Genomic DNA, 12,925 nt, shown 5'->3' with positions numbered 1-12,925 from the left:
TTTTTAAACTCAGAGAATTACAGATACTATGAAGGCCTACAGAAGGCATTAGGATTGGATTTTGAGGAAGGAAAACTAGAAAATATAGAAGTTCTCTGCAATCTGGGGGCCACGAGGGGCAGCACAACGCCCAGACCATGAAGGAGAAGGCTGGCGCGGCAGCGCAAGCCGCCCAGAAGAAGGTCATGGAGGGTAAAGACCGTGCTGGCAACGCCCTCCACCAGGCCGGCGATGCAGTGAAAAATACTGTGCACAAAGTCACAGGAGGAGGACATGGAGACCCAGCCCATCGCCCTTAGGATTCAACGAATCGCCTCATCATGTGCACGGACCAACGACTTGCGCTAACCAGCAACTCACAATTGATAAGAATGTGATAACAAGTGAGCAAACAGCTGGAGGTTTATCGAGACACAGTCCTGGGTTATCTGGAAGTCCAATTCAACCACCTGTGAGAAGCCTTATTCCCCGTTCAGGCTTGATAAGCACAGGATCCCTTGGTCCCCCTCAATCAAGTGTCTCACGCTTCAAGCTCGATAACCGCGCGACAGTATTTCGCATTCTTTCACCTCTTCCAGAGGGCATCTCAGATGTCAAAATTCTTAAAGAACACTTTCTGAATTTCGGAGAGTTATCAAGTTTAGAAGTGGAGGATAAGGATCAAAAGTCAGAGGGCAGCCTTGCAAGGAACAGTTCAATTCGATTAACATTCAACTCCAGACGGGCTGCAGCATGTACTTTTGTTGATGCAGCTAAACTGTGCTGATCAATACCTGTTGGAATACCGAAATTAAGGAGGTTCTCAAGAGATCGATGCGAGAGTGTGAGCTTCTGAGAAACGGGGGTGAGGAACCCACAGACAAGGACTCGTGCCAGGAGAGCCTGTTAAAAGGAAGACTTCAAACGAGATGGAAGGGAGCAAAGTCCTTAAACAGGGGAGGAGCTGAGCTGTCCGAATGATAGAGGCAGAAGGATCCTTCTCGATGACGGGGTACTTCGGGTCTTGGAAAATAACTCCCATGGCTGCTACGCCTCTTTCTCAATCCGCTCTCTCTCTGCTCCAAAAATTTTGAGTACCAGAAACATTGTGTTCCATTGAGGGTTCTTGACTTGAGGTCCAACAAACTGGGCCTTGATGATATCGAGGATATCCTATATCCTACCCTGCCTAAAATGTATGCATAATTTACATCATCTCCATCTCAGTGATAACCCCATAGGGCTCTGTTTCTAATTCTGCGAGAGTTACCTCTTACTGAATTAGATCTTTCAACATCCAATATATCATTTATGAGAGCATGCTTGCTTCTGGAGAAGGGCATCGTGGAGAGGTTTGACATACAAGATATAAGTCTTGGCATCACGGGTGGTTCAGATTTACAAGCAGCATTAACAGAACTGCCAGAGCTTGCACATCTTGTTATAAGCTGCAAGGGTTTTTAAAAAAAAAGGACTTCAAAGCGACAGTGAAATGGAGGACGAACCACTATGTCAAATTCTGCGTTCAGAACAAAGGAGACATGTATGATAAAACTTGTGCTCGATATCAAAAATTGAAGTTCCTATTGCAAGATCTACAAATCCAATGACTTGTCCTGCACTTGTTGATTAGAAGAAAGGCTTGAACAAATTGATTATAGGGTCATTTTCTGACATTGCATTCACAAATTGAATCTTGATCTTGTTTGATTGATCTTCTATCTTGGACCAATAACCTCTGTGGTTGCGACATTGCTTTCACAAACCCTTCGACATCTTTGGTGAACCCGACGTGAAAGCGTCGTAGAAATTTCAGGATGGGAGACACTTCAGCCTCTATTTCCGCTTCTTCTTCAACTCCTGCTGCGTCTACTTCAACTCCATCTATGGCTGCTGCGTCAAGTACTTCAACGGAGGATCTAAAACAGATTTTGCAGAATATGTCCATGTATATGCAGCTCCAAAATCAGCAAACACAAATGTATATGCAGCAGCAACAACAATTGCATCAACAGCAGTTGTCTCAGCAAAGGCAACTCTATTCGGAGCAGGAGAATGCAAACAGTGCGACTAAGGCTATTGAAGCAGTTGAGAGTGAGAAGAAGCTATTTGACGGGCGTAATGTTTCAGCATATTTGAAGACATATGAGATCAAGATGGGGTTCTTTGGAGTTCCTGCTGGACTTATGAGTAAGTACTTCCTTCGACTTGTCACACCTGCTTTGAGGACAAAGGTGACTGATTTATATATTCAAAATACACATTGGCAAGATTTTAAGAAGGCACTAAAAGAAGAATACTTCCTTGAGGACTTTGGTATGGCTACTCGGCGGTCATTCCGAGAGTGGGTCTACATGCCAAACAAGGGTCTTGCTGCTTCGGAGTTGATTCGAGAATTCGAAGAAAGGTATAGTCAGCTTGATGCTATTGAACAAAGAGCATTGGATGTTGAAAAAGTTGAACTTTTCTTGCAAGCTGCAGATCCTGCTCTTCAAGAAGAATTGGGTGAGCTTCTTGAAGATCGTACGAAGCCTATGGGTCTTAAAACTGATTGGCAGGATGCTCAGGATGCAGTTTTGACATTGACCAAGAGGAGGATATGGAAGACTCGTCTACAGAATGGTTCCATGACACCTACACCATCATCTGCTCCTATACCTACTTCTATCCCTGTTATTTCTTCTCCTCCTCAGCCAGTTTCTTGGCCTATGCCAGTGCCTACTGTTTCTACTCCACCTATTCCTCCTATTCCACGACCGATGCCTACACCTTCTGCTCCAAACCCATCTGTTCCATCGGTGCCTACTTCTATTGATGACATAATCAAAGGTATCACAGATTTGACACTTGAGTCAGTCAAAGCGGAGTTGGTGGGTAAGTTGAAGGAGCAGTTTGCTTCGACTATGCCTACTACTTCTTCCAGTGTTCCTACTGCACCTAGGAGTGCTCCTAGTGCTCCTAGGAGAGATTGGAGATGTATTTGGTGTGATAGTACGGAGCATCAGCATTGCAGGGATTGTGACTCTTTCCAGGATGCAAGGAGGCAGAATTTGGTATATTGGGGGCAAGATGGTAAGATTTGGTTGACTGAGACAGGAGCTCCACTTGCTACCAACTTTGGTAAAGGTGGAATGAAGAAGTTAGTGGAGGACATGGCTGCCCGTACTTCTTATGTGACGGCTAGAGGTGATGCTTCTGCATATGGAGTACAGATTGAGAAGGGATCGGAGACTCAATCCGCACTATGGACTTATGCTATGGAGACTGCAAACAAGGGGAAAATTCAGCAAACTGTTTTGACTAGCGCAGGCTCTAGCATCAGATCCGCGACAGGATGGGACTCGCCTGTTGACAGGTATTCTATTTATGCTTATTTGGCTAAATCTCATGGTGCAGATGTATTTGTTGAGGAGAAGCGTAAGAGGGATGAAGAAAATCCAAGTGCAGCTAAGAAGACTAGAGGGGGTGAGTTTGTTACTCCACCTACTGCAGGACCGTCTTCAAGACCAGGGCCAGATCGACAGATGGAGGATGCTCAAAAGAGAGAAAAGAGGCAAGAGCCTAGAGAGAGAAAACAGCCAGGATTCAGATTGATGTCCGATATTGAGACATCTACAGACATGAAGAAAATCTTTAATGATAAGATACTTGGCAGTGAGGTGACTTTCACTATTTCTGAGATTTTGGGTATCTCAAAAAGAGAGTTTCAGGATCAGTTTCAGGAGGTCCTGAAGAGGAAAAGACATGCATTGTCTACCACTGATGCACAGGGAGTTTTGATTGGAGAGTTGGATGATGATGATGATGATGATGAGGTTATGGTTGAAAATGCTTCTGTTTTGCCGCAGGTAGAGAAGAGGGTTCAGCCTATGCATTATGCTGAAATTGATGAGCCTGTTTTGATACCGCGTAGTCACTTTTCGTGGAGCCATTGGGCTAGGGCAACTACAGAGACGATGGTAAAGGTTGGAGAGAAACAGGTGCCTTATGTTGCATTGGTTGATCATGGTTCAGAGATTAATCTCATTGTTCGTGGAGTTTATGAGAGTAACAGATGGCCTATGGATGTAGAGCATGGGTGGCGTATGAGAGCCGCCAATAACACTGCAGGTGATTTATATGCTGCTTGCCCTAGTGTCAGGGTTTCTATTGGTGATGTAGAGGAGGATTTTCATTTCTTTGTGCAGGATTCATGCTCTTATCCTATAATTCTTGGTCAGCCATTCATTACAGAGATGCGCATGGAAACAAAGGTCATGGATGATGGATCTGCTTATGCACGGATTCGCAGTAAAGATGGTATGAGAGCAGTTCAGTTTATGACTGTATGTGTGAACCATGTTAGAAACAGAGATACTCTCAGAGATGCACCCTTACCCACTGTGAGGGATTCGGGTTTTCATTAGGTACCGCCATTTCGCGAGACGACGGTGGTACAGAGGAGAGGAGATTGGAGTTCTCGCCTCCTGGCAGCAGTGTTTTCTCCTCCGGTTATGTTGGGATTTCAGCAAACAGTTCAATGAATTATCAGAAGACTTCTAGGTTGCCTAGAGCTGCTAGGCAGTATATATGCAGGAAGGAGAAAAATTTGAAAAATGCAGGAATTTTGGAGGATGATGAGCACATAGATGGTATGTATGACAGTGTGATTTGTGCAGATACGATGTCAGAGATGGGAGATATGCTGAAAACTGATATGCTGAATTGTCATGGTAATGTATTAGTGCAATCCCTGGACATGTTTCATGAAATTGCAGATTTTGTGTCACAGATTGAGTCAGAGGCTGAGGAAACTCAGCAAAGAGTATTGAGTGCTGAAAAAATTCAGCAAACAGAGTTTCCAGCTGGTTATGATCAGCTTTCAGAGAGACAGAGGGCTGAAAATTTTCAGCCAACAGAGTTTATTGCTGAAATATTTCAGCATTCAGAGTTTGGGGCTGTTTCTATGCAGTCCATAGAGCAGAGGGCTGAGAATATTCAGCCATTGGAGTGCAGAATTGCTGATTTACAGCAAGGATTATGTAATGCAGAAGAGCATAATGAAGCCAGGGTTGACACGAAATACAAGACTGTGGATAAGAAGGTGGATTTTATAGGCAAGATTATGGAGTATTGTTCTACCACTTCAGAGATACAGAGATTCATTGGAGCTTGTGTGTTTTACATGAATTGGACACCCCATTTTGCACACATAGCAGATTGTTTATATGAGCTGTTTCGAAAGGGGCAAAAACTATTTTGGGATGAGAGCCACACTAGAACCATGCGGAAAATGAGGAAGTTATTGCAGATTTTTTGGAAGATAATGAAAAGATGGTTTGGGCCGTACATAGTCAGACATGTATTTAATAATGCAACATATGAGTTGACAGAATTGGATGGAACAGTGCTTAGAGTGCCTATTGCTGGAAAAAGAATCAAGATTTTCAAGAAAAGAGATGATGAGAATTATGCATTGGAAGAATTTTTGAGAGAAGAGCAACGACAAGAAACTCTAATGGAAGAGACAGATGATATGGCTGATAATCTTGTTGATCTACCGGAAATGCATAACGAAGAGATTGATTTGTTTGTGGATCTCGATGATAATGATCACGGGTAGTTGGCCCATCCGGAGGATGCGCAGGATTAGAGGGGGTGGATGTCGTATTGCTGTGCATTCGAGGTGTGAAAACCACCCAAAAATTGCGTGTGACTTGATACTTTGTATATACTCAGTTGTTGTGTTTGTATTTTGTTTTGCGTGGACAGTATGGTGGAGGTGGGATCTTTGTTCCAATGCTGACACTAGTGATGTGATTTGATCAAAAGTCTTCTACAGTTCTTTCTAAATGTATGATCATGGGAAGTGCTGCTACATCTCTCTTGTACAATTTTGGGCTTTTTTCTCCAATTATTGATTATGATGTTGCTCTGATTTTCCAACCTGCAATATTGATGTTGGGAATTAGCATTGGGGTGGTCTTCAATGTGATATTTCCAAATTGGATAGTCACTATTCTGCTCTTAGTGCATTGAAAACATTCTTCAATGGAATCTCTTTATGGAAGAAGGAGACACTTGGAAAGAGGAGGTGGAGTACTCTAATTCGTTTGTTAAAATCTAGTGAACACTTCCTCTGCGGTTTCTGTGTGCTTTTTCTGGCCTTTTAGATGACATGGGGCTATTGTGGGAAGGAAGCTTTTCTAGAAAAAGGAAGGAGCTTTTTGAATCGGGAGAGGGAGGGAAAATAGATGAAGGAGGAAAGAAAATAGAAAAGGGGGCAAGCTCTGCATTCAGAGAAAAAAAAAGAGGCGGACTGACGCGGAATCTGGGAAGAAATGGAGGACTTAAAGAAGATATAGCGGGGGGGCTGCAGAAACTGGATGAATTGTATGCTGACTTGCAGAAGAAATATCCAAACTCTGTTGCTGCTAAGCGGATTCCTCTTGATTTTTAAACTCAGAGAATTACAGATACTATGAAGGCCTACAGAAGGCATTAGGATTGGATTTTGAGGAAGGAAAACTAGAAAATATAGAAGTTCTCTGCAATCTGGGGGCCATGAGGGGCAGCACAACGCCCAGACCATGAAGGAGAAGGCTGGCGCGGCAGCGCAGGCCGCCCAGAAGAAGGTCATGGAGGGTAAAGACCGTGCTGGCAACGCCCTCCACCAGGCCGGCGATGCAGTGAAAAATACTGTGCACAAAGTCACAGGAGGAGGACATGGAGACCCAGCCCATCGCCCTTAGGATTCAACGAATCGCCTCATCATGTGCACGGACCAACGACTTGCGCTAACCAGCAACTCACAATTGATAAGAATGTGATAACAAGTGAGCAAACAGCTGGAGGTTTATCGAGACACAGTCCTGGGTTATCTGGAAGTCCAATTCAACCACCTGTGAGAAGCCTTATTCCCCGTTCAGGCTTGATAAGCACAGGATCCCTTGGTCCCCCTCAATCAAGTGTCTCACGCTTCAAGCTCGATAACCGCGCGACAGTATTTCGCATTCTTTCACCTCTTCCAGAGGGCATCTCAGATGTCAAAATTCTTAAAGAACACTTTCTGAATTTCGGAGAGTTATCAAGTTTAGAAGTGGAGGATAAGGATCAAAAGTCAGAGGGCAGCCTTGCAAGGAACAGTTCAATTCGATTAACATTCAACTCCAGACGGGCTGCAGCATGTACTTTTGTTGATGCAGCTAAACTGTGCTGATCAATACCTGTTGGAATACCGAAATTAAGGAGGTTCTCAAGAGATCGATGCGAGAGTGTGAGCTTCTGAGAAACGGGGGTGAGGAACCCACAGACAAGGACTCGTGCCAGGAGAGCCTGTTAAAAGGAAGACTTCAAACGAGATGGAAGGGAGCAAAGTCCTTAAACATGGGAGGAGCTGAGCTGTCCGAATGATAGAGGCAGAAGGATCCTTCTCGATGACGGGGTACTTCGGGTCTTGGAAAATAACTCCCATGGTTGCTACGCCTCTTTCTCAATCCGCTCTCTCTCTGCTCCAAAAATTTTGAGTACCAGAAACATTGTGTTCCATTGAGGGTTCTTGACTTGAGGTCCAACAAACTGGGCCTTGATGATATCGAGGATATCCTATATCCTACCCTGCCTAAAATGTATGCATAATTTACATCATCTCCATCTCAGTGATAACCCCATAGGGCTCTGTTTCTAATTCTGCGAGAGTTACCTCTTACTGAATTAGATCTTTCAACATCCAATATATCATTTATGAGAGCATGCTTGCTTCTGGAGAAGGGCATCGTGGAGAGGTTTGACATACAAGATATAAGTCTTGGCATCACGGGTGGTTCAGATTTACAAGCAGCATTAACAGAACTGCTAGAGCTTGCACATCTTGTTATAAGCTGCAAGGGTTTTTTAAAAAAAAGGACTTCGAAGCGACAGTGAAATGGAGGACGAACCACTATGTCAAATTCTGCGTTCAGAACAAAGGAGACATGTATGATAAAACTTGTGCTCGATATCAAAAATTGAAGTTCCTATTGCAAGATCTACAAATCCAATGACTTGTCCTGCACTTGTTGATTAGAAGAAAGGCTTGAACAAATTGATTATAGGGTCATTTTCTGACATTGCATTCACAAATTGAATCTTGATCTTGTTTGATTGATCTTCTATCTTGGACCAATAACCTCTGTGGTTGCGACATTGCTTTCACAAACCCTTCGACACCGTGAGATGGTCCTTGCAGGAAAGGTTGATCTTATGCATGTGAGGACTGATGAGCAAGTAGTAGATATCTTTACCCAGTCTCTGGGTAAAGATAAGTTTTGTGGTTTTAGACAGCTACTTGGAGTACATATGCTGTCTTGAGCTTGAGGGGGAGTGTTAGAATATCAAGCTCGGACTTGTGTGTTGACCGACATGAGCTGGACATAGCTAGTCTGGCTGGGTCAGTTAGGTGTATTAAATAAGTCGGTGTTACGTCTAGTGTGAATGATCTTTATGACCATAGGTTGTATATGCACTATGTGTGTGTGCTAAATGAATAATAAGAAGAATAGAGAGTGTAAGCATGTTGCTTCACTCCGTGTTGCTCTCCTTCCTGCTTCCATGAAATCTAACAACAGCAAGCTGCCCTGCCACATATAGCACTGTGTGCTGTATGAGAGCCATACAAAATAGTTTCTGCACTGCTGCATACAAAGAGTTTGCAAACAAAAAGAATGTATACTGAAATCATAAAACTGATACATGAAATAAATACATGATCGCATAAAATGCGATTGGTACAATCATGAAACGATATCACTAATACATAGAAAATGTCTACATAGATCACGCCACTAAAAACTAAAGGTGTGTGAGCTCTAAGGATCCAAGGGCGAGCTACAAATCCTCGTCCCCCGAAAGCTCGTCCCGCTGCAAAGGAGCATCAAATGGATTCTGCAGAAAAAGAAACAACATATCAATCCACCATACAATAATGCATTCAAATATCTCATGGTAACTATGGACAAGAAAGATGAGTGACTTACACGGCCACCGCGTCTATACAATCGGTCGATCAATACCCTGAGACCATGCCTCTCTGCATATCGAGTCTCAAGGCCTTGCGGATCGCGATTTGTAATGGAGTGCTACAAAGAAAACAAAATGCTAACTGTTAGAAACATGATTGTCAGTACAAAGAATATCTCAAAAAAACAAATAAGCAAAACAAAAGAGAAACTTACAAAGTCCTCCAAATATGTCCTGAGGCCGCCACTCCCAAGATGATGCACCGATCTGGCCTCGATTCGTGCCCTCGCCGCCTCCCGCTGCTGACTCCAACGTCTTGGCGAATCTGTAGCCTCCTCCCTCAGTCGGCGCCAGTCGTTTGCATCTAACCACTCAGGCTTTGGAGCCCCACTCTTGATTGCCTTGCGTGCGTCGGATCATCTATGTGACATGTATACACGCATGCAATCCATCATCCAGCCCGTAGAGAATCTATCTACTGCGGCTGGCACCGGGAACTCCTCGTGCAAGGATGCTACTATGTAGCCCTTGCTCCCCTCCGGTATGTTCCTCCAATGATCCAGGACGTTGTGCCGAAAAACTTATTGGCACAACTCCCTCATGCGAGCCATCACCCTCCTCCCCTCATCATTCATGATGATGGCTCCTAACCTGCTATCCACTAGGTATCCATAACCCCTAGGAGTATGCCTAAGATGGGCCCTCTCCCATCTCTGTCCACGCTCCTGGGCATATCCAGGAGACCCCTGTACATCCGGTGTACCGACGGGGGTACCCTCTCCCGAACTGCCACTCAAAGGGGTGCCACCAAAAGGTGTGCCATCTGCCGACGGCTGCGCAAAAGCCGGAGTAACTGGAGTGGACGTCCCCACAGGTGTGACAAATCCTGGAGGTGACGCAACTCCAGTTGAACGACGAGACAGAGACACCACATCCGTGTCTCCACAGCAACACCCCCCTGATCCTCCTGCGGTCGTAGTCCCTCCCTCTGGCCCAAGTCGCGAGCGTCAAGATCGTCTGCTCGAAGCTGAAGCATCTGATCGCGCTAAAGCTGATCTAGCAGAGCACCCTGACGATGAACGAGATAGCTCCTGATCTTCCATCTCTCTGAATCTCCAAGCTGATCTGGAGACATGCGTGCCATCATGTCCTAAAACTCCTCATCGCTCATCCCTCGACTCGTCCTAAAAATGTCGATACCTGCACAGATAAAAAATGATGTTAGAATAATCAATTTAAACTATACAAAGCACATTAATATAAATCATTTTTGAAAAATCCCTCTTAAAATGCATATCTTATCTACCTTTATGGAAGATCTAAACAACGAATTGAGTAATACAATTCTCCAAGAATGAAGTATTCTATGGTCCCATGTTAATCTCCTGACACAAATCTGCATACACTGGAAGGTCGATAGACATGTCACCACAAAAGAACGAGTCTGCCTCGTTCTCAAAAAATTCTATGACTTCTGTATTTCCATTATTGTTAGCTGATGCGGGCTCCAAGCTTGCGATGGCCTCCACCCCTTGTAATATCGATCCCTCTATTTGCATATTTTCTTCATCTATGACTGGAACATCGCTTTGATCATACACTCTCTCACCTCGAGGAGTTGAAGGTATAACATACCACCATCGAGGTTTTCGGGGGTTTGGATAGAAGATTACCTGTTCACAAACACTTACAAAGCGAGTTCAAACCATTGTGACATAAACCATGTCGTATTACAATTAGCAAGCAAATGACTGTTTGTACCTATTCACAATGGGCCGGCAACACAAAGGTGTCGCACAAATCCGTCCATTTTTTTTCAGAATCTATTTCGAGAAATCCAGATGGACCTCGTCGAACTGTTGCTCCAGCTCCTCCAAGTACCACTTTGAACCATTGCACATCGAATAGTATCATGGAGAAGCTACGGTAATCCACCGTAATAATACTTTGCAAGTTCCCAAAATACTCCATCTCATCCACAACCGTATTCGGATCCGTTGCTCGCGCCGGCTCTCTTGCTCAAACCTTGCCATGACACCACACTCTATTATGGAGCGCATTTTGTCAATACGCTCCACCCGAAAATGTTGTCCGCGCGACCATGCTGCACTATATATTTTGTACTGCACATTGAAACACTCAAATTAGATGTAGCAAGCAAATTTAGATACGACACATTCTAAACCCCTCATTACCTTTGGACTACATCCCCTCGAGAACTCCCACTCCTCCATTGAGACCTCTGTCCCTTCGCTGGATGCTGTGGTCAAGGCTCCATGCAACCATCGTGTTGACATAAACCGCGGTATCTCCTCCATGCCTTCGGGATATCGAATCGGTCGTCGATGACGTGTACTACGTCGGAATTCAGCTCGCGCTTCCTCTCGATCTTGCCTTGCAATCTGGTACTTGGCGAGCCACGTCTCCATGGAGGCATGGTGCAACATACAAAAGCGATTCACCTTCTCCTCCATTGAGGCATCCATTCTTTTTTCTACCCCATTTCCAACCACCACATCTCCAGTCAGCCTATCATCGTCCTTCAGCGTCCATAGCATTTCATTGTCTGGTTCCACCATTGGTAGCCATTGTGAGATATGCACTAACGCCTCTGACACCAACCAACCTTCCGCCATGCTACCTTCTGGACGAGCTCGTTGTCACACAAAGCCTTTCAGGGTTTTCATGAAGCGTTCCAGGAAGAACATCCATCGTGTATGGACAGGTCCAGCAATCTCCACTTCGTCCACAAGATGCACAAGAAGGTGAACTTGTATCGTGAGTATGCTAGTGGGCAAGTATTTCTCAAAGAGACAGACTGTCTCAACTGCTCCCCGCCTTGCGGATTCAATAGAGTACATCTTAATCTCTTTCTGTGAGATCCATTGCACCAAAGTCGACAACTTGTAAATGGCCCCGCGAATTTCTGGAGTAAGGCATCCTGCGATCGCGATCGGTAGGACAAACTGCCACAAATGAGAAAGCATTATGAATAATGGCCACTTTTCAAATTGCAAAATGCCCACGCTAATTACAATCCATTCTGTTCACAAACCTGACATATCTTATGCCAATCATGGGATTTTAGCCCAGACATTTGGTCATCTTTAGAAAATGCGGACCTGAGAGAACGCATCATACCCGTCGGAGTGCGGATAGACTTGATTACTTACTTCACAATGTGCTCTTCTTTGGTAGACAAAACCCAGGGAGCGTGAGGAAGCTGCACTCCCCCTTCAGCACTCGACTGTGGCCAAAGTGCCTCCATCTTACCTACCTCCTTTAAATCCATTCGTGACCCTATAGTGTCTCTCTTTCCTGTGATGTGGTCCCATAGCAAGCTGCCCACATTTTTGAAAATATGCATGGGATCCAACAAGTGGTTGACCTGTAAGTGGGTCCAATATGGCAACTCGTAGAAAACTGAGAACCGTCGCATTCCATTTGGATGTGATTCCGGGTTTACCATTTTCAGATCATACCATCTTGCAGCGTTCATACGTGCTGGAGGTCCAAGAAAACCTTCCTTGAGTTCATGATCCTCCGGCAAGAAAGCGGTGTGTCCTTGATATACCATCTTCTTCATGGTTCGTGACCTTCGGGAGTCTAACTGTGGCCCACACAATGGACATGCATGATAACCTGAGGTAACCAGACCTGTAAGGCGATCCACGACCTAGTGAATACTTGATTGAATGAAATAAAATATAGATATTACCAGCGAGAAAAAAGGTCTGCTCACCTGAGCACTCTCCCAATCTCGGAAAGTCATGCATCGTCCACATGAGAATGGCTCGAATGTTGGCTGACCGTCGACCATCGCGCCTACTCATATCTTGCACCGTGACCCCCTCCTCCCACAAAATCTTAAGCTCATCGACTAATGGACGAAGATACACGTCCATATTTTTAACTTTGTAGCGGCCCGGGACGAGCAAGCTAAGGATGAGATGTCCTTTCTTTGTAGAAA

The 12,925-nt window shown here is 44.6% G+C and overlaps 1 protein-coding gene across 1 annotated transcript; it reads left to right on the top strand.

Annotated features, from left to right (window-relative positions):
- The first annotated feature begins 1,290 nt into the window (after positions 1-1,290).
- On the top strand, positions 1,291-6,739 carry LOC148020674 (uncharacterized). The gene is made up of 2 exons (XM_087698162.1): positions 1,291-1,435; positions 6,478-6,739. Exons 1-2 carry the CDS (start codon positions 1,291-1,293, stop codon positions 6,708-6,710), a joined length of 378 nt encoding a protein of 125 aa, XP_087554288.1. The 3' UTR covers positions 6,711-6,739.
- Positions 6,740-12,925: the final 6,186 nt, after the last annotated feature.

The sequence above is a fragment of the Lygodium microphyllum genome, chromosome 18 (genome assembly GCF_053477565.2).
Source record: "Lygodium microphyllum isolate KBCC chromosome 18, Lygodium_microphyllum_v1.1.10, whole genome shotgun sequence".
Lineage (NCBI taxonomy): Eukaryota > Viridiplantae > Streptophyta > Polypodiopsida > Schizaeales > Lygodiaceae > Lygodium > Lygodium microphyllum.
The sequence above is the reverse complement of the archived record's forward strand: the minus strand, read 5'-3'. Positions and strand labels throughout refer to the sequence as shown.

Excerpts from the sequence above, each read along its gene's own strand:
- LOC148020674 (XM_087698162.1), top strand. The coding sequence starts at position 1,291 with ATGAGAGCATGCTTGCTTCTGGAGAAGGGCATCGTGGAGAGGTTTGAC. Across the intron at positions 1,436-6,477 it reads TCTTGTTATAAGCTGCAAGG|GAAGGAAAACTAGAAAATAT; the intron begins GTTTTTAAAAAA and ends TTGGATTTTGAG.